The sequence below is a fragment of the Ictalurus furcatus genome, chromosome 20 (assembly GCF_023375685.1).
Source record: "Ictalurus furcatus strain D&B chromosome 20, Billie_1.0, whole genome shotgun sequence".
NCBI classification, from domain to species: Eukaryota; Metazoa; Chordata; class Actinopteri; order Siluriformes; family Ictaluridae; genus Ictalurus; species Ictalurus furcatus.
The window spans coordinates 19,765,264-19,787,122 of record NC_071274.1 but is presented as its reverse complement, the minus strand read 5'-3'; the positions used below and the strand labels follow the sequence as shown (position 1 = coordinate 19,787,122).

At 37.5% G+C, this 21,859-nt stretch overlaps 3 protein-coding genes across 3 annotated transcripts; 1 reads left to right on the top strand and 2 right to left on the bottom strand.

Moving 5' to 3' along the window:
• Positions 1–561: 561 nt before the first annotated feature.
• Positions 562–10,137, bottom strand: pigr (polymeric immunoglobulin receptor). The gene is made up of 8 exons (XM_053652095.1): positions 10,010–10,137; positions 7,065–7,409; positions 5,521–5,602; positions 5,081–5,301; positions 3,250–3,310; positions 2,118–2,212; positions 1,631–1,680; positions 562–1,076 (listed from the first exon to the last, which is right to left on the bottom strand). The coding sequence occupies exons 1-8, from the start codon at positions 10,053–10,055 to the stop codon at positions 1,035–1,037; spliced, it is 942 nt and encodes a 313-aa protein (XP_053508070.1). The 5' UTR covers positions 10,056–10,137; the 3' UTR covers positions 562–1,034.
• Positions 10,138–10,509: 372 nt separating this feature from the next.
• LOC128624447 (dolichyl-diphosphooligosaccharide--protein glycosyltransferase subunit dad1-like) lies at positions 10,510–13,621 on the bottom strand. Its single transcript, XM_053652111.1, has 3 exons — positions 13,259–13,621; positions 12,752–12,920; positions 10,510–10,712 (listed from the first exon to the last, which is right to left on the bottom strand). Exons 1-2 carry the CDS (start codon positions 13,467–13,469, stop codon positions 12,790–12,792), a joined length of 342 nt encoding a protein of 113 aa, XP_053508086.1. The 5' UTR covers positions 13,470–13,621; the 3' UTR covers positions 10,510–10,712; positions 12,752–12,789.
• Positions 13,622–13,873: 252 nt separating this feature from the next.
• On the top strand, positions 13,874–21,439 carry abhd4 (abhydrolase domain containing 4, N-acyl phospholipase B). The gene is made up of 8 exons (XM_053652094.1): positions 13,874–14,138; positions 15,376–15,464; positions 15,609–15,713; positions 16,520–16,808; positions 17,463–17,647; positions 17,753–17,864; positions 19,861–20,047; positions 20,201–21,439. The coding sequence occupies exons 1-8, from the start codon at positions 14,116–14,118 to the stop codon at positions 20,288–20,290; spliced, it is 1,080 nt and encodes a 359-aa protein (XP_053508069.1). The 5' UTR covers positions 13,874–14,115; the 3' UTR covers positions 20,291–21,439.
• Positions 21,440–21,859: the final 420 nt, after the last annotated feature.

Genomic DNA, 21,859 nt, shown 5'->3' with positions numbered 1-21,859 from the left:
GAAGCTCACTTTGTTCCTTTCCTGTCAACTGTAATACAGTGTAACATAAAATCAAAGGATCTCTGTACGTATATATCTCTGTACCTCTAAGTGAGGACAGGAGATGTTCTGCACCTTAACAGAAGATGTTGAGTAGTTTATGTACTCCAAGCGAAAAACTCTCAATCTGTTCCCTGTACTCAAACACGTACAGCACAAACAAAACATGAGAGCAGAGCTCGTTGGATTCGGAACCGTGCCATGCGCCGTGACGGGGAATTCATGACAACTACACAACATTAAAATGACACTTATTTGGCTAGATGTCCCCTTAGATATAACTTCTTTTTTTTTTTTATCTCTGAAACGCAAACAAAAAACTCATCACCTCATATACATGCCAACTTAATATTAACTCAGAGTTGCGAAAGTAATGTGTGAGATATGTGTAAGTTAGATTCTACCAATTCACGTTCTATCTGATTGTGTTGATTTAACCATGTTGATTTTTGCCTAACATACAGGATTGAAAAGTCTTAGAGAAGAAATTCACACTGGGGAAGAAAGGAAAGAGTCAACATTGCTTTTTATTGATATACTTTATTTATTCCAACACAAGAATAGATTAATTATTACATTCATTATTTCACCGCAGATTCAGAAGTTCTGGCTGTGAGGTTTATATAAAGGTGCTAATCCTCAAAAGATATGGTTTCTACAGTAACAACTCATTCACAGGGGGAATGTTTGGTGAGCCCGCCACATAAAGTGATTAAAAACGTGTGTAACTGTTGATATGATGAAATCTGTATTAGACAGAGGTAAAGCTGTGAATGAATTTATTTTGATGTGACAAAGATTTCCTGATACCAGGACAAGACATCAAGCAGTTTTGTTAACTGCCATACACAGAAGAATTTTGTTCAAAGCCATAAAGCATTATTAGGTCAAATTTGAAATTGAACTGCGTCATATGTAGTTGGTTATGTAGTTCGAATATATAGTTCGAATGGTCCTTCTCAGTTACAACATGTTGCCTTGATTGGCTGAAGTGTTCAGTAATATGACTTCCAGCTTCCAGTTTTCCTGGCGCGCACCTGGGAACAAAATGTCAGCCTCTTTAGTGCTTACAAAACTTCCAAAATGGCTTCTTAAAATGCAGCCAAAAGTATGTGGACACCCGACCATCACACCCATATATGCTAGTTGAACATGAGATATGAAGTCGCTTGCCTCTCTCTGCTCTACTGGGAAGGCTTTCCACTAGATTTTGGAGCGTGGCTGTGGGGATTTGTGTTCATTCAGCCATAAACGTTATTGAAGTAGAGCACTGATATCAGGTGAGAATGAACTGACTTGAGTGGACATTCCAGTTCATCCCAAAGGTGTTCAGTGGGGTTTAGGTCAGGGCTTTGTGCAGGCCACTCAATTTCTTCCACACCAACCTTGGTAAATGTCTTCAAGGAGCTCGATTTGTACACAGGGGCATTGTCATGCTGGAACAGGTTCGGGCCTGTTCATCCTATACAATTGTGTGCTTTGAATTTTGTGACAACAGTTTGGAGAAGTCCCACATATGGACGTGATGCTCAAGTGTCCACAAACTTTTGGCCATATAGTGTATAAAAATGTGTAATAATCTGGGACACACCATGAACTGTGCTTCAGTTTCATCCAGCTTGCTATGTTTAGGTATTTTCTCTGTAACAAGAAGAATATAATATCAGATTATCTCACTGTTATACCTTAATGTTCTCGGTTTTGTTCGGTCAGAGCATGTCGAATAAGTGAGGAATATAATGTGATGGAGCGTGCTGTTATAGAAAAATAATCAACATCAGAAAAGTTTCGTTTGGTGGAATTTCAGTAATATTTAAAAAATGAAACTACAAATGAAAAAAAAATCTCTTTGATAGGTAATGAAAGTGGTTAGTGTGAAAGATACCTATATATTAGTTATTACTGTTAATAGTACACTGTAGTTAAAGCAGACAAGTTGGTCACAGTCAGAAGTTTATGCGACAAGGAGAAAGCCAGGGCTTGTCAATGTAAATATAAAAATGTATCCCAGGTGATGCATGATGTGTAAAGTCCAAGAACATAAGACTAGATTTGAAGTGAAATTTTTAGGAACTTACTATATTGCTCCCATATCATCCATAATACCAAGATTACAGTCAGCAAGAGCAGCAGAGCTCCACACACAGTCAGAAGAGACTGCCAAACGCTGGGACTGAAACAACACAACCGACGTAAATATGAATACTCTCTGCAAAAACAAAATGTTGCTGCGTCTGCTCATGTGTCACACTGTAGAAAATCACAAATGCCTTTCCTGACAAGGCAAGGTGGTGTGATGCGGTCTGACAGGAAGCAGAGGTACTGTTACCATACCATAAAGTTCTAATAACAGCACGTCGCAAAGTGTTTTAATCCCCTTATACTGTCATTTGTGGAAGCTACAAGGTTTTTTACATTTCAATTTTATTAAAATGGAAACCTATCAACCCTGAAGAGGAACATTGTGTTGTCACGGTTAGGGGATTGAGGGTGTAAAAACTTATTTTAGATGTAGTCCTTCATCACAAATCACTTGGATTAGTAACATACTGTACTAAATGTATTTACGGTAACATACTTTACTGTACTAAATGGGTTTTACGGTAACCACTGGATGAAGGAGGGGAGGGGTGGATGGGGGTGTTAACCGCAGCTGTGGAAATTTAAATGTGATGTTTTTTTGTGCTTCTTTCAGCTGAAAAAGTGCCATTTTGACTATTTTCAGCTGAATTTTTTCAGTGGCATCCTTATAAACACAGCTAACCGATGGTAACTATATACTTGTCTGATGTTTACCGTGACAGAATGCGAGGCCACATCTTTCAAGTGGGAAAATCAAGAGGAGGCAGGAAGTTATTAATGTGAGAAGGGGGAAAGGTGGCAGGACTAGAGTTCAAAACACCTAAACAACTGTCACTCATTCTATAGTGACATGTCGATTGGCTGATCTGATGTATTTATTACAGAAAGAAGAAGACAGCCCTTTTTTGTGTATTTTTAAGCATCATACTCCAATGTTAAAATGCATGGAGGTTGGCAGGTTTATCCAAATTCCAAATAAAATGTATAAGCTGTTATGGAATGTTAATCAACACCTGATCAATCAGATTCAAGCATTCAACAGTGCTTTGATATAAATGAATAAACCAGTGATACGTTGTGTTTTATGGGGAGAGAAAAAGAGTCAGATAGCTGGCTCTTAATACTCACCTGTTGGAGTCTTGAGCTTTAACCTCAGACAGATGCTGTTGTGTTTTTACATCCAAGGCAGCTGCAGGGAAACAGATGACAATGCTGGAAAAACTCCTAACAGTAATATTAACATGAAGTTAATGGATTTATTATCACTGAATTTACAGTGGATATAGTTATTATTATTATTATTAGTGTTACTATTTCTCCCTCTCTGAGCTCATCACAATTTTTGTCTCCATCCCCTTTCCTGTAATTGATTTGTTATCCTACTGTGTTCATCTGTTCGGTGTTTAGGAATAGTTTGTGGACTTATACTCTGGTGGTCTCGTCCAGTCTTTTTTGAGTGTATTGAGCATTTCTGAGTTTTATGTCTGTTGGCTCAAATTTAGCCTATTACCAAAAAACACCTAAAATTCAACATAGAAGCCAATACTCACATCTACCTCTGAGCCCAGTTGGAGATAGAAAAAAATACACCAGCCGTGAGTGAGAAGAAGCAAGGGTCCAGCTTTATTGTTCCATTCCACCACACGAGATCCACACCGATGAGAATTCTCAGAAGTGATCCCAATACCCTGAGCTTAAGCTCCAGTATTTATACTGTATTTACACACTAAATAACCCATATGTTTCAAGAAGACTATGATCTCACTACCAATAGGGTTAAAAAAGAGCTCATTTACCTTACTCTTATGTTCCAGAAAAGGGCTATTTCACTTACACATAGAATTGAAACCAGGGGTTTTAATTTACACATAAAATCAGAACCCAGGCATTTCTAATAACCCAGAAAATAAAAACCCAGAGTTTTTAGTTACTCAGAGAATCAGAAACCAGAGTTTTGAATTACACAGAGAATCAGAAACCAGAGTTTTGAATTACCCAGAGAATCGAAACCAGAGAATTTGAATAACCCGTAAAATAGAAAGTGGACAAGACTAAACAATCTAGAGTGACCTTGGTCTTACTGTTATCTCACAGGGGGGCAGCTTGACTCAGCCACCCTTATAAATGGCTCCTCATGGTTCTTTCTTAAAATTAAGGCCTTCCTTGCGAGACAAGAACCCTCACCATTTGAGTCATGAGTAAGTTTACATTTTCCTGTATTTCTAGTTTATAATTTATTTTCATATTTGCACTATATTTCTTATTTTATATATATTTATACTACTTGAAAAGCGGTTTACTGTACTTCCAACTTCTTAATATCATTACAGTTCTACTGTCCTGCATATCCTACTATTCTGTTTTTTTATAGAGAGTTTCTCTATTACTATAAGATATTATTAAAGTTATTCATGTGTGTGTATGAGAAAGAGAGAGTGTGTGTGTATGTTGTGTCTACTTGCCCGCCCTTGACTGTACGAGCGCGTGTGTGTGTGTGTGTGTGTGTATTAGCACTCCTCAGCTCAGCTCGTATACCTCTTTTTGACTTTTTTGACTACTACTGCTCTTAAAGATCTTTAAAGTGTAATTCCAATTTGTCAATGTCCGCCTAATCCCGCTTCTATGTGTCTAGGTGCCCGTCTTTTCTTCTTCTCCCCTTTGCTGGATGCTAGGTCTCCCTTATGTTTATTTTATGACATTTTTTATCCACAACATGTCCTAGGAAATAATTTATGGATTTCACTTTATAAATTCAAAATAGAATATTTCTGTACTTATAGAATACACTATACTAGAATACACTATACATATATATTTTTTTAAATAATCTTTGATTTGTCCGAAATGCAGTCATTTACTCTAATTAATTAACTCATGATAAATAAGATGTTTTTTATTTACCATACACAAATGTGTGTGTGTGTGTGTGTGTGTGTGTGTGTGTGGGCCTATTACATACTTGTTGATCTCGGAGTGACTGACACATGAATAGGCACTTGGTGCTCGCCGGCTCTGCAGAAGTACCATCCTGCATCCCGCAGCTCTAACTGCTTCAACGTCACGGTAACTGTGTCATTCCTGTCATCATTGATGACCAGAGACTTGCTGCTGAATGTCCCGTTGCTTGTAACCTTGCAGAAGTGTAAATCGCCACTCCTGCACCACCTCTTCTCATTCTCTCTAATGGAAAACAACATGGGCACTTTAAAAAAAAATGTTTTCCTGTTCTGTGAAATCACTGTGGTGTTTTAATGGCGCCATGTATTTCTTTTGTTCTAGTTGTGGTTGGAATAGAATAAAACTAGGGACTGGCTGGAGGACTGAAAACCTGAGGTATGATACAGCATGTCTGAAACAACAGTCACAGTGTGAAATGTGCAAATATATTTAGTGCAGTACTTGTGTTTCTCACTGTAGCGGCACTTCACAGTGACTCTGCCACCCTCCTCAGCACTTACTTCATTGCGTTCTACTGACAAGCCTAAAATACAAAAAAATAAAAAATCAATGTGTTATATTGTCTTTTTAAGGTCTTGCAGAATAATTCTGCTAAAATCAACAAGTTCATTATTTTCCAATAGCAGCACATCCCAAATGCGCTTGTATAACTCCTCTTTACGCTACAACAATTTGTCAATGCTAACAATGTTTTCGGAACATTTTTTTATCCGTTAATAGTTACATTTAATGCTGTGGAACATCCGCAAAACAGCTTCCTGTTATCACTTAGCAGCTACAGTCGTTCCCATAACAGTGATGGTTTACTTTCTCTTGAAGTTGAACTTAAAAAGAAATGCAGCTTGTTGTGGATGGGGGGAAAAAATTAAGTTTCGGCTTTACCGAAGGACTGACACTGGAGACTCCTTCCAAAAATGCTAAATAAATGTTCGCTCATAGAAAACGTCACTAAGAATTGCACTTATGTGGCGTGTCCGCCGCACGAATCTAACTCGGCCTCATTCATCAATCTTTTAGTAAAGTTGTGTGTAAATATTTGTGTAAGTCAACCTGAACTAAAGTTAATTTTCCGCCGGATTTACAAAAGTTTCGGGAATCACTCATAAAGTGCAAAGCGCATTCCTGACACAGCTCATTTGCATATATTGACGCCCATAAAACTCCATATATGATCAAGTGCATAGGGAGCTAGGAGCGTGAAATGAACAATGAGGGTAAAGGCTGAAAGGCAATGCAAATAAAAAAAATTAATAATAATAATAATAAGAGGAAGGAGAAGAAGACTAAAAATCTAAATAAATGAGCTCTAAATCTTCCGTCAGCTGAGGCATTTGTTTACGGCTTGCAACTATGTGCAGAAAGACTGGCCCTTCCTCAGTTCATACACCGCCATTTCTTTTGTCATAAATTATGTTTGTTTGTCGGTTCACTTTCTTCATTTTTCATATTCTTTAATTAATGCCAATAAAATGGAATGACTGGTTTTCACAAAATGTTGTCGATGGTACTCTTAGTACTCTTAGTACCACCTGACCTAATGAACTAGCATGATGTCTTTTTGATAGTGACTCCAAAGCTCTTCTTTTGCGCTTAAAGAATATATACAATACATTCCATGTATAAAAACGTAGTAATTCATGCACTTCTGTGATTTGAAGTTGAACGAGCTGAGGTATACGTTAGTTAGTCTTCTAATGTGTAAATTTACACACTCAGGAGCACGAGTACGATACATACGTTTTTCCGAATTTACAGGATACCAAATTTCTTGTGTAAATGCTTGTACGAACTATTAATGAACAAATCTGTTCATATCCAGCTTGATAAATGAGGCCCAATGTTAGCTGATCCTATGGAAATATATTACAACAAGTGCATTAATATAAACCTGTGCTTTGAAATACAGCCAGAAATAGTCAGGGATGCTGTTATAGAAAATTAATGAACACCTTCAGATAAAGATTAAATCAGCTTCCGTCACTAACCCTGTATGACAGTGATATAAAGTGATGTGGTGAGGTCCACACTCCATATCCCTCCTATTTCCACGCTACACCAGTACCAGCCCGAGTCCTTCTCCTTCAGCTCATGCATGGTCACTGCAAACACGTTCTGCTTCGGGTTATCAGTGATCGTTATTCTCGCTTTCGAGAACGGAGCATTTTCTGGCTGGTCTGTGCGTGCCAGACTGGTGCAGAACTCCTTCATGGATCCCTGGCACCAGTACTTCACATTCGGAGCGTACTGAGGGTCGTATTCGCAGGGAACGTTGATCGAGTCCCCTGCTAACACTGTCCGGTCTCCCACTGTGGTCACAGTGCACAGGACACCTACAGCCAAGGACAAAAAACAAGCCAAGGTTCATTTGAATCCCTAAACACTAAGCTATTATTCAGTTATTCATATTAAAAGCATATGATTTATCAATTACAGTAGTGGAAAAAGAACAGATAAGTCATTTAAAAGTTAAAGTCAATGTCTACTTGAGTGAAAGTCAGAGTGAAGGTTTCTATATTTAAATAAACTCCAGTATTCAAGAGTAAAAGTAAATATAATTTAGATATCACAAATTTGCAATCTAAACATAAATTTTTATTGTTTTGTTTATTTTATTAAATATGTATTAAATTCTAGACAATCCTAGAATTTGGCTTTCTGGTTAGGTAATGTTTAATATCCTTGTTGGAATTAAGGCAGCATTAGCAACAAAACAAAACTAGCGAGCGAATTTAAAGCTTAAAGCTAACACTGATTGTTGAACTAACTGAAGTTTGTCTGTTGATTGGACATCTTAATAAAAATACAATAACAAAAAAATTTAACTTATGGAATTTGAGATTTTTAGCGAGTACTTTGAAGGTCAAAAACAAAATGGAAAGAGTAAAACCGTCTATATCTTGTAAATTTACTTGAGTAAGTGTAAAAGTATTACATTTTACTAATACTCAAGTAAAGTACAAATCTTCCAAAAAAAAAAACTGAGTAACAATGTACAATTACTCAAGTATGTTCCACCCCTTGAGTAAAACTAATAAGAAAAGTCTGTAGTTTCATGTAAACGGTTGTTCCCTTTAAAGGATTTTTGAAATGTTTGTTGTTCAAATGGACACATTATGAGAAATAAGGCTGCAATTATCATTTTGACTATTTGTATTAACTGTAGTTGCCAGTTGGTCAATAAAACCTCCATTTTGCCTCGGTACATGGAATAGATAAACAGTAACTGGTTGGGTCAAACAGGAAAAAAAATTAACCTTGGATCAAAGTCTGTGTGTTTTTTTTTTTTAAATCAGGTAAAATAAACAGCATTGGGACAAAAAAAAAAAGCATCTCATTGTTCTTAGTATACTGAAAAAAATGTGTTTTTTAACAAGTAATGTTTTTATTAGATTTCTCCACTAAAAATGTTTTATATGCTGTAAAAAAAAAAAAAAAAATCAGTCAAGACAAACGAAAAATAATGAGCTGTGACAAGTTGACGCAATTATTTTTAGTTTTTTTTCTCTCAGTATAAGAAGAACAACTTTTTTGTGTTCAAGTGTTATTTATTTTACATTAGAATATTTATATGCATTAGTATTACATGATATCATTCCTTGTTTACTTTTTTCCTCATAGCAATATGTACAGGGGCAAAATAAAAATACTATATATTAAGAAAGAACCTTCTAAAAGGCAAAAATGATTTCAAATAGTCTGTATTGCAGATCTAACATCAAATAAAATGAGAATAAAAATAATACGGTGAATTTTAAGGAATTCATTTTTTTTCTTCTTGTTTTAAGAATTGAGAAATTTTGTGAGCTGAAGCGATTATAATCGCCCAAACCAGTCATTTTTCTCTTTTTACCCAGTTATCTTTCATTTCCCTCTTAAAATGCATGAAAATAAACCCACTGAATTTATCTCAAACCCTCTTCCTGAATAACTCATTTTGAACTGTTTCAATTTTGTGGCAATACACACGCTTGAGGTCGTTGCTCTAAGAGATAAAACAGAGCGTTAGATCTGAGATCTGATTGCAGTCGAGTTGCTCAACTCGATGTTTTATTTGTTGTTTAAAATCCTTTTTTTCAGGATTCTATTAGGCGAAATATCAGATGAAAGGTCAGGGGTGTCATTATAATGACTTATGATGATAATAATGACTTATACACCTCAAAAAAATGTGAAAATATCTTGATTATGGGCAACTTCATCTAGTATTTCTTATGATATTATTATAAATCAAACAGATTATTCCACCTTATTCCAGTTCATGCTTTAAATTGGTTTACTCTATCAGCAGGTCATTTTGCTTCTTTATAAGATTAATGCTTAAAGTTACAAATTAAAATTATAGTTGCAAGTATCTGCCAACAGAATAAGACTACTTCAAGAATGAAATAGGTGAAAATATCTTAAATATAATCAAATGTATTTAGTATTTTCTACAAAGTTTACAAGAAACCAAATATGAGACAAATTTGGTTTCTTGTAATCTTACAGCAGAAAATACTAAATACATTTGATTATATTCAAGATATTTTCACTTGCTTAGATGACATTTTTAGCAATATATTCACTTCTCTATTATTTTTTAACAATATTGCTACTGCTAATAATAATAATAAATAACTAATTCTAATACTACTAATACAAAGAAAGTACCTTTGCTAAACTGCATGGCAGCTACATTAAAAAAGAAAAATGTTTCATTCGAAGATAGAGTAAAGAAGGATTCATAGAAAAAAAAAGTGATGCAATACAAGATTCTGGCGAAATGAATCATTGTTTTGCTGAATCACACCAACGCCCACCTTTCCTTAAAGCTGTGCCTCCTTAAAAGCTTTTACCCAGTTTGCATGTTTCACAGTGATCATGCACCAACACAACTTCTCAAATTCTGCCAAACATCTGCTCCCGGAGTTTAGAAAAACTAAAATCTAACCTGGAAGTTGAGGAAGGAGAACAACGAGAAAAATAATCCGAGTCATCCTGAAGTGCAGTAATGGACGTACTCCATGAATGAGACCTCCTCCCTCATGAGGCAGCTGTTATGAGAACAACGCCCTTACTTTCACTTCCCTTCTGGTTGAATCCAATGTCAGATGTTTGGAACTTTTTAACCGCTTGTGTTCCAGGTCATAATCATGTCTTCTTTTACACCACTTTCTAACAAATAATATATACATATATTATATACAGTCAGGTCCATAAATATTTGGACATTGACAAAGTTCTTGTTTGTGTAGCTGTCTACCAAAGTATACTGGACTTGAAATTAATCAGCAGATCAAGAACACGCTCCAGGAGGTAGGGATATCTGTGTCAAAGTCAACAGTCAAGAGAGAACTTCACCAGAGTAAATACAGAGGGTTTACCACAAGATGTAAGACCTTCTGACCAATCAACAGCCAGTTCAACACACAAAGCTACATTATAGAGTCATGGCTTGTATAATTCCTTTATTCCTGATGAAGTCATTGTAACAGTTTTTTAAAAAAAGGTACAAAACTTTATTCCTGAGATGGACAAGCACAAAACAGTAAAAACAACTATATCAAACATATTAAAATGTGCATTTTCATTGCTTGAGCTGTCATACATAGACAGTTTTTGGTCAGTAAGGGCTCCACATTTCATCTCCACACCTGGAACAGAAACAGCTACATGTTAGCCTGATTAATAAAGATAATTACATAAACTCCTACTTTACTTGCTTACTATACTGTATATTATTAGGTTTGAATAAATCAAACCAAGTTTTTTTTTACAGCAATATAGGACCAAGTACATGGTAGGAGAAAAAAAAAGGGGGGGGGGGGGGGGGTTACAAAGTGAGGAGAACAATACAATGAGGAGGAAAAGGAAGAAAATAAACTGATAAAGGGATTGAAATGATGTATTCTTGAGCTTGACTCCTGTTCAGAGAGAGTCAAAAGAACATCTTGACCTTAGTAACTTATTAGCATTGCAAATTCCCGGCTCCTAGTTTTGTGCTTTTTTTCCCCCATCCAGCGCATACACTAGAGATAAATTTACTGAAGGAGGTTTTTCCCTGCAAAACTTACTGATTAATCAACTGGACTAGCTTTCTATCATATATGCTCAAAATGTATTTGGGGTTTTTGTTGGTTTGTAATATGGGCTTAGTATCTTAAGCATCAATGCCCAAAATCATCTTGAATTAATGATCACATTGCATTTCAGGAAAGAGTTACCTACAGATCAGTAAAAATAGAGGAGCATAGAAAAAAATAACCTTTACAACTTTCCTTTTTTTTTTCTTAGCTTTTTGGACCGAGCATTAAACATCAAACTTTATCTCAGTGGGTTCACACCAGTCAAAAGGCCTATAAGACTTATACTGATTAACAAAACTATACAGTATACACTCAGTATACAAAATTCGGAATGTCCTGAAAAAGAAAGAAACCAGCCGAAACAAAAGAGCAGCTGAAAGAGGCTGTGGTAAAAGCCTGGAAAGGCATAACAAAACAAGAAACCAATAATTTGGTGATGTTAGTGAGTTGCAGGCTTGATGCAGTTATTGCATATACCAAAAGGTTCTATGTTTTATGTTGTTTAACACATCTCAATGTAAATACCAGCAATTAAAAGATGAAATCCTAAACTCTCATCTCATATCCATCTTTTGATCTCAAACCCAAATGTCTTTGGTGTACAACACAAACAAGTGAATTGGCCTTGCCGTTCCAATAGTTTCGTAGGGAACTGTAGGTCACTTTTTTCCTACAATTAGCGTTATTTTTAAAATACACTAAAAGGTTTATTTAAAAATAGCAGCTTCTGTTTTTCATTCCAGCCAAGCAGGTGCCATATCTGATTCCACTAGTTTCAATTCATCTTGGCCCTTAATCGAGATAGTCCTCACTGCAGAACTAAAAGTCCACGAGGTGGCGCCAGATCTGATTGAAACCCTCCTATAAGCATAACCCCTAGAGTTTAACCCACACAACACTCTACAAAACATGAAACAACACACTTTCAAAGTGAAACACACCAAGCTGTCTCCACCACCTGGATTTCTGGCTCAGCTCGACTCCACCCAGCTAGGAGGAGGTCTAATTCCACCCCTTGGACTTTTGGCTCGACTCTACCCAGTTAGGAAGAGCTGGATCAGGTCTAACTCCACTCCTTGGACTTTTGACTCGATTCCACCCAGTAAGGAGGAGCTGGATCAGGTACAACTCCACCCCTTGGACTTTTGGCTCGACTCCACCCAGTTAGGAAGAGCTGGATCAGGTCTAAGGCATTGGTCTACTGCTCAGAAGGTCATGAGTTCAAACCCCAACGACGCCAAGCTACTACTGCTGGGCCCTTGAGCAAGGCCCTTAACCCGCAACTGCTCAGATGTATAAATGAGATAAAGTAACTCAGGCTGGATAATGCTAAATGCCGTAAACATAAATATAATTCCACCCTCTGGACTTTTTGTTCTGCAGTTAAGAATACATGCTTTGATCACCTCTCAGGTGTGGCTCCTGCTTGGCTGGAAGTGAAACCTGCAGAGCTGGATTGGATGCCCCCGAGTAAGTGGATGGTTCACACACACAGTTAGTACAGTACAAAGTGTATAGCTACAATGTACTCCTATATAACAGTAGGTATATTTAATTAAACAACAACCTGGCATATATGAGTACAGCTCTGATTGCAGACTATATACCTGCAAAAAGTAGCACCAGGTGAGAAGGTGAATTTCATTCAGCCAATATAATTGACCACCACGAGATGAAGGATGGTATGTGCAAACAGGAAGTCACCAAAAGCACTTTCCTGCGACACAGACCTGAAGTGTTCTTTATTCTGCGGATTGACCTGGATGCGCAGGCACACTATTGGGGGGGAGAAATGAGGGGAGAAAGGGGGAGGAGCGAAAGGGGGGGGGGGAAGAGAAAGGGGGGGGGTGAGAAAGGAGAAAGGGGGGGGAGAGAAAGGAGAAAGGGGGGGGAGAGAAAGGAGAAAGGGGGGGGGAGAGAAAGGAGAAAGGGGGGGGGAGAGAAAGGAGAAAGGGGGGGAGAAAGGGATGTAAGAGAAATATAAAGTATAAACAACAATAAACCAACATTTAGTTGGGCTGGATTGATCTAATTGGGTATTAATAATTAATTTATCTTAATAAAAACAAAACGATAATCACTTTGCTACAAACCAGTACATCCAGAGAACTCACCTGCCAGAGTAAACGATCCAATACAGGAAATGAAGCCTGCCAAAAAGCTGTTGAACGGGAAGGTCCCCACCAGCAAGCAATACAGGAACTGAAAAGCTCCTGTCATTAACATGTACAGCAAATATGCATCTATTACTTTGAGTTTATTCGGTGTTGTGGTCGCGTATTCTTTCACAAAACGCGAAATGATCGAAAACACCAAAATAGCCATTGTTTCTGCGTCTAAACAGCCGCTTAAAACTTACTACAGGTACAACGTCAGGTAAATGAGTGGCTGTGTGCCAAATATTAATGTACTTCCTACACTCGCGCACTACTTAGGACGTGACATAAAGGTCCTCTGAGCTGTGTGTAGTGCACTCTGTGATAAAACATTTAGGACTCAACCCAGTAATCCAGCCAATGGCGTTTAAAAAAGAGCGAGAACGTAGTATGTGTTGCTATAAAAGTAACCTTACCGGAAACATTTGTCAAGATTATAGTTCCGGATATGTTTGGAATTTTCCAGGAATAAAAAATTAAAATGTATACATATCCTATTTCTTACACTGACACAAAACCATTTTAGTCATCTGTTATTTCTTTAGCCGTATAATTCATTCGTGTAATTCTGCATTAAAAATGAACAACAATAACAGAGGACTTCTGTGTGTCAGTAGGGACATCTGGAGTCAGCTGACTGTTAAATGTCCAGGTTGCATAACAAGAGCGTGTGAAGTTACTATTGTAACGCGGTAACCTTTTGTTCCTCTTATTCCGGGAAGAGTTGGGACATTATAAAGAATATAGGCTAACAAACTTGTCATTTATTATTTCGGGAATGTTCGTCAGCAACAACTGGCCCTCTGAGAGACAGAATGCAAGACGAGAATGAATTAGAGTAAGTAACTAACATGTTATTTCAGGTAGTGGAGGTTGTAGTTGTTGTTATTGTTTTTGTTGTTTTTGTTGTTTTTGTTGTTGCTGTATCGAGCCTTCTTAAATCAATAGGATACAAACCTTTAGCTATAATTAAATGTTAAGAATTCAGAATACAGACTATTCTTGTACAAATGACAGTCTAGGATCTTTACTAGGCATCTTTAGTGCTGAGTCATACTATACTCACACAATATATAAAGCCATGTCCAGTAATAGACATAAAATATATCATTGTATTTAAACAAGACAGTGCTGTTTCTAATATATATATATATATATATATATATAATGTATGTATGTATGTATGTATGTATGTGTGTATGTATGTATGTGTGTATGTATGTATGTGTGTGTGTGTGTGTGTGTGTGTGTATGTATGTATGTGTATATATATATATATATATATATATATATATATATATATATATATATATATATATATATATGTATGTATGTATGTATATATGTATGTGTGTGTGTGTGTGTGTGTGTGTGTGTATGTATATGAGTGTATGTATGTAGATCCAGGAGACTTGATCTACACAAAATAATGTGACTGTTAAAAATCTACTAAAGATAAAGTTCCAGTACATTCACTGCCTTCACAGTAACAAGCTGTCCCTTCATGTACTACAAAATGAAAAAGACAGTTAATTATTAACAGGTATATGTATATAACAGAAATATTCTAGGTATGTAATTGCACTAATGACCTATTATTTACAGTGTAGATTATGTTCTCAGCTGGAATTAAATGTAATGAATTATTTCTCATTGAGGGGAAAATAGAGTCATTTATTACTTCTCTGTGGTTGGTTGGTTGGAAGGTGCTAATGATCGAAACGATCTTTATGTCTGAACTTTTAATCATTTATCTAAAGAAGAGTAGGCCAGGTTTTCATTATATACTGTTTATAGTTATGTATGTGACAAATAAAAATCTTCAGTGTTGAACTTTGAATCTTATCCCGAGAACAAGCTCAACGCATGCAAAGATTTGCCATACAAGTGTTTTGCTGTGAATGTATAGTGTCACTGATTTGTTATTTGGTAGAACCAGACTAGGTGTTGTGTGTATAAATAAAGTAAATACAGGTGTGGAGCATGACTCAGGACTAGTGTGTGCTCTTTCACCTTACTGACTCATCGGCTATTTATTGCTTCCTTCACTTTTCCTTTGTCCTTCCTTTCATTAGGCCGAACTCTGGAAACTGGTCCTGGTGGCCATCTTGGCGGCCGACATCTATGTCCTTACTGAAGAGTGCAGAGGCTAAAATTCTTTCCTGTATGTGCAAGAAAATATCTTAATTTGACCTGATTGTAATCTGACATTAATGATTTGGTATGCAGTCAGTTAAACAGCTGTCATTTCTTTACATTGGTACAGATCATGCGTGTTTATTCATCTCCCCTTATTGTCTTTATTAAGGTATTAAGAATGAGTTGTGGTCCCGATTTGTCACGTTGCCGAATCAAAACAGAATATGGACCCTGATAGTGAGCAGCAAGGCAGCACGCAAAACATCAGACAAAGGTAGAGCTCTCATATAGTATGATTTCTATGTAATATGGTGAGTTTTGTGATTCAGTCAAATCTAGACTCCTACAAATATAACAGACGTCATCACAGCTTTTTTTTATTCATCAGCATTTTATTGATCAATCATCATCATAATAAAAATAATAATAATTCCTTAGATTTATATAGTGCTTTTCTAAACACTCAGAGTGCTTTCCTGTGTGTGTGTGTGGGGGGGGGGGGGTAAATCTCCTCAACCACCACCAGTGTGTAGCATCCACCTGGATGATGTGACGGGAGCCAGAGCACCCGACACACACCAGCTATTGGTTGGTGGAGAGGAGAGGAGAGTGAGGTAGCCAATTCAGGGATGGAGATTATTAGGGGGTCATGATAGATAAGGGCCAATGGGGGAATTTCGCCAGGACACCGGGGTTATACCCCTAATCTTTACGAGAAGTGTCCTCTGATTTTTAACGACCACAGAGAGTCAGGACCTCGGTTTAAGGTCTCATCCGATCGACGGTGCTGTTTTTACTGTATAGTGTCCCCACTGGGGCATTAGGCCCCACACAAACCACAGGGTGAGCGCCCCCTTCTGGCTTCACTAATACCACTTCCAGCAGCAACCTTAGTTTTCCCTCTAGAGGTCTTACATCCAGGTACTGGCCAGGCTCAACCCTGCTTAGCTTCAGTGGGAAACCAAGTGAGAGCTGCAGGGTGATATGGTTCTGGCAATAATAAATTACTGAATTGGTTTAAACAATTCTCTTATGTTATATACTCCTTCTATATAACATTGCTTATGTTCTTTTTATTAGCTTCTCAGATCCCCCTTGTGATGGTCCATGGCTTTGGAGGGGGCGTCGGTCTCTGGGTCCGAAACATGGATGCTCTAAGTCGCTCCCGTCCCGTCTACGCGTTCGACCTGCTTGGTTTCGGGCGCAGCTCTCGTCCTGCCTTCCAAAACGATGCCACGTTAGCCGAGGAGCAGTTCGTCAGCTCCATAGAACAATGGAGGGAGAGCCTGGGGTTGGAGCGCATGATCCTATTGGGCCACAGCCTAGGAGGTTACCTCGCAACGTCGTATTCCATCCAGTATCCTGAGAGGTACTAATAATATCATTGTATAACTTTAAATATTAATAATGATACTTTTTTTTATATATTGTGGCTTTCTGAAACTCCAGGTAGATTTATAAAATTCAGGACAGAAATGTAAAAATAAAAAAAGAATTATATAAGTATCAGATTGTTCAAGCATGCTGCAATACTCTACATCATCATAAAGCCATTATCAATTTTTTTCATAACAGGGTTTTAACCTAATTTGGGACATTTTATGTACCTGATGTTCGTAAATTCTTACTGAGGTTCTTAAGTGAAACCGAAAAGCTCAAAAGACAGCAATATGAGTAACTTGTACTCATTAGAACTCTCAAACATTCAATCTGATTATTGACTCAGTCATGTAGATGCAGAGTTTTCCCTTTTTCACCTTACGTAAGCATATTTATACTTGTAAAGTAACGTGAGTCGAGCAGCAGACACCAGTCACATTGTTTTTGTGCTTAAATTCACGGAAGCAGGTTGACTAAAATGCGTATAAAAATAATACAAAAAGAAATCTCAAGAAAAAACTGGAAAACTTGAAGCATGCAAATATAAACACCATCAGTAAACAGATCTAGAAGCGATAGATGTCATATTCTCAAATTTAAAATGGCCAACTAGGTTTCGACGAATAATGTCCTTGTTCCTTAGAGTCAGTCACCTCATCCTAGTGGATCCTTGGGGCTTCCCAGAGAAACCACAGCCTCAACAGGACGGCTCATCAGGTCAGGTCTCGGAGGTCAAGAGACCGGGGCCGCCTCGCTGGGTCAGAGCAGCCGCATCTGTCTTGAGTTTTTTCAACCCTCTGGCCATCATCAGATTAGCAGGGCCATGGGGTGAGACACAGCCAGAATTACATGCAAAATGTACCTCACTGTTTGCTTATTGGTGTAAACAGATCCAATGTTTCTCAGATAATTATATTGATTTTTCCTGTTCAGGGCCAGGGTTGGTGAACAGATTGCGGCCTGATTTCAGAAGCAAGTTTGAGGATCTTTTTGACGATAACACTATTACTGAGTATCTCTATCACTGCAACGCACAAACACCCAGGTACGGATAACTCACTGCACTTTTTTCATTTGAACTGTTGTATGTTCAGAATCCACTAGAGGGCAGTACGTTTGATGAGTCAGATGAGAATTTTCATACCCAAAAGCAGTATTATGTCTTGATTTATTCTGCAACACTGCCAACTTCCTGGGATTCTGGTGATATGACACAGCATGAAGTGCATTTCACTGGGAAAAAAATGCCTGATTAAAGGGGGGGCCCATTTTGGGCAGTAATTTGGTCAGTGTTTTTACATCCAATTAATTCACATAATCAGATCATGATGAAACTCCAGGTGTACATCAGGTGATTTTTTTTTTCTTTAGTAGTCCCGCTAGTAATAAATCTATTTAAACGTGATAGAATGACTAAAATATTTTAAACCTGGAGCACTGTTGAATTCTCGACTGTGATTGGTCAGAAGCTGTTGATTCATTCATAGTGGCACCTGCAAGACAAATCACAGGTTTATGTTAACATGCTCATTGTAATATCAAGAACAAGCATGTTAACTAATATCTAAAATCACAGGGACTTTTATGTCAGACGTTCCACGTCAAATCATTTTAAAAAGCACTGGAATTGTTGATAACGTGAACAGAGTGTTCAGGAGACCACAGAACAACAATATGTGCATGGCAGGGTTGCAAGGAGAAAACCGCTGTTCAGCAAAAAGAACATTGCTGCCCTTCTGCAGTTTGTTAACGATCACATGGACAAGCCAGAAGGCTAATGGAAAAATGTTTTGTGGACAGATGAGACCAAAATAGAATTTGTTGTTTAAATGAGAAGCGTTATGTTTGGAGAAAGGAAAACACTGCATTCCAGCATAAGAACTTTATCTCATCTGTGAAACATGGTGGTGGTAGTATCATGGTTTGGGACTGTTTTGCTGCATCTGGGCCTGGACGACTTGCCATCATTGATGGAACAATGAGTTCTGAATTATACCAGCGAACTCTAAAGGAAAATGTCAGGACATCTGTGTGTGATCTGAATCTCAAGAGAAAGTGGGTCATGCAGCAGGACAACGACCCTAAGCACACAAGTCGTTCTACCAAAGAATGTTTAAAGAAGAATAAAGTTAATGTTTTGGAATTCAAGTCAAAGTCCCGACCTTAATCCAATAGAAATGTTGTGTTAGGACCTGAAGCAAGCAGTTCATGTGAGGAAAACCACCAGCATCCCAGAGTTGAAGCTGTTCTGTACTGAGGAACGGGCTAAAATGACTCCAAGCCGATCTGCAGGACTGATCAATAGTTACTGGAAACGTTTATCTGCAGTTATTGCTGCACAAGGGGGTCACACCAGATACCGAAAGCAAAGGTTCACATACTTTTGTCACTCACAGATATGTAATATTGGAACATTTTCCTCAAACAATAAATGACCAAGTATAATATTTTTATCTCATTTGTTTAATTGGGTTCTCTTAATCTACTTTTAGGACTTGTGTGAAAATCTGCTGATGTTTTAGGTCAAATTTCTGCGGAAATATAGAAAATTCTAAAGCGTTCACAAACTTTCAAGCACCACCGTATATTTTATGTATTTCTTGTCGGATGGTTGGAAGCAATCGTTTAAAGTTTACCGGCTCATTAAGAATCGTTTGCTTTTTGTGAGTATGGTTGCAAGTTGCACACAATGCTGTTCTTCTTCTGTATTTTGATCTTGTACTTCTTTCCAGTTACATTTAGAAAACAAACCCAGATATCTGCTTTAAAATTTACATAAGCTAAATAACCCGATTATTGAACTTAAATCCATCATTTCATGAAATCCAATAAAGATTTCATCCAATTTAATATTTCTCAGTATTCTGTTTACATGAAGATTTCAATGATCAATTAGGATGTGTAATTAGTTAATGGTTACTGCTTCAAGCGTACTGTTCAGAGAGGTTTTGAATCGCTTCCTTCTCTTATATATAACATACCCACTTTATCTAACTCTGCGTCTGTCTGTCTGTATGTATGTGTCTTCTGCTCGTTCTCAGTGGTGAGGTGGGCTTCAGAGCCATGTCCGGGTCTCTTGGTTGGGCAAAGAAGCCAATGATACAACGAGTGAACTTGCTGCCATCCTCGATGCCCATCACCATGGTGTACGGCGCACGCTCCTGGGTGGACAGTTCCACCGGCAGCCACGTTACCCAAATCAGAGGCCAGAGCCCCACACAGGTGGTGGTGAGTCACACAAAGCAGTCACTTCATTCATCTATGACCAACAGCCAGAATTTGGAAACTAAATAGCGAGTTATTCCTAAAACAATCCTACTATTTGAGAAAGCTGGATTAAGATAAAAGCCCAACTTGTATTTATTATTTTTTTCCTCACAGTTGATTGATGACGCCTCTCATCACGTGTATGCAGACCAGCCTGATGAGTTCAACCAAGTGGTGGAGAACATCTGCAGAACTGTTGTCTGAATGTTAGCACAATGGAATGATGGACAGTTTGTGCGTGTGTGTGTGTGTGTGTGTGTGTGTTTTTTGTGTCCATCCAGATGAGGTTTCATAACCTCAAGCTTTAATTCGCTCCATGTTTGGGAGACCTTGATTTTTTTTATTTTTTTTTTTTACTTACACACTAGTTTTCACATCTTCTACCCTTTTAATTATTTCGAATGTAGCGGACTGCACAGTGTTTAGAGCTTTCTATAGACGTGATGTCCTGTCCAAGGTAACGGTACAGTTAGTTCATAATTTAATGTTTTGCAAATCCATGGTCAATTTCATAAATCATAAGGCCAGTCCTTACATTACAGCTATGAGTCCTAATTTAAGCTTTAACAGCTTTTATGTTGTGATTATAAATCAGGACGCTGCCAAACATGCTGACAATGTTTGACGTAAACATCTCACTATTGTAACATTATGCACAGGGATACAACCCCAAACACGTTATGTTGTCTTGTGTGCACTTGTTCTATGACTTTTTTATTTTTTTTTATTGTTATTGACACATTCAAACTTTCTGCTTAATCATGAAAGCCCAAATCTGCATATAGTAGGGCGTTCTGTTTTTAGCCCCGCCTACTCCCCACTGAGCATTTTGTTCATCAAAATATTCGAGTTGTAATCCATATCTTTGGCAGCGTAAGCAGTGCTACACAAACGTAGGTTTATCGCTGTATAATTACATTAGATAGCTTTACAGTAAAGATAACGACAATCCTAGGTGCGGATTTACAACTCTAACTACAGATTTGCAGTTCATAAAATCACAGCGTCGTCGTTGTGTCTACGATTACGTTTAACATTCAGATAGTTCCAGAAATTTCTTTCTCACTGGATTATAGCGATTGTGCCATGTTTGTCTGCCGTGTGCCATTCTTCTCATTAGAAGGCTATTAAACTGCTAAATGCGATATTTATAAAACACGCACACTCTACGTTTGTTTGAATCTTTTGCAACCATTGCAATCCAATTCGAACTGCATTCTAATGGTTTATATTATGTTTGTTTTTATTTAGAGGTAGCAGGTCATAAAACAATGATGTTTAGTAATCCTTAATTGTAATCTTTTATTGTATTTTATAACATGGAGATTGGAAAATAACAGTTTGTATGTTTCACCCTTTTTGTTTGTGCTGCATTTAGTTGTAGTACCTTCATGATCCACAAGATGGCTACAAGTAGGTCCACTGTAGCTCCAGTTTTAAGGATCTTAAAGTATTTAACTGCTTAAAAGTAACTCCTCTGAATACTCAGTCATTTGTCACTTTTAGCCATCCATATTTTGCTTAACGTTTTATTAATCAGCATGCCATTTTTCCTTAAATTTTATTCCTTGTAGCAGCTGGAGTTATTTTTTTTTTTCAAGTAATCTGCTGTGTGTTGTGCTAAATCACAGCTCTGTATGCTGGACAGCTTTTCAGAATTCTCAGGCACTTACAGCATGAAGCTTCCTATCATGTCAACTGCATGTGCGTGTAGATTACTGCGCTTATTTATATGAAAGTAGCACTGAGATAAACAGGAAATATTTATTATGG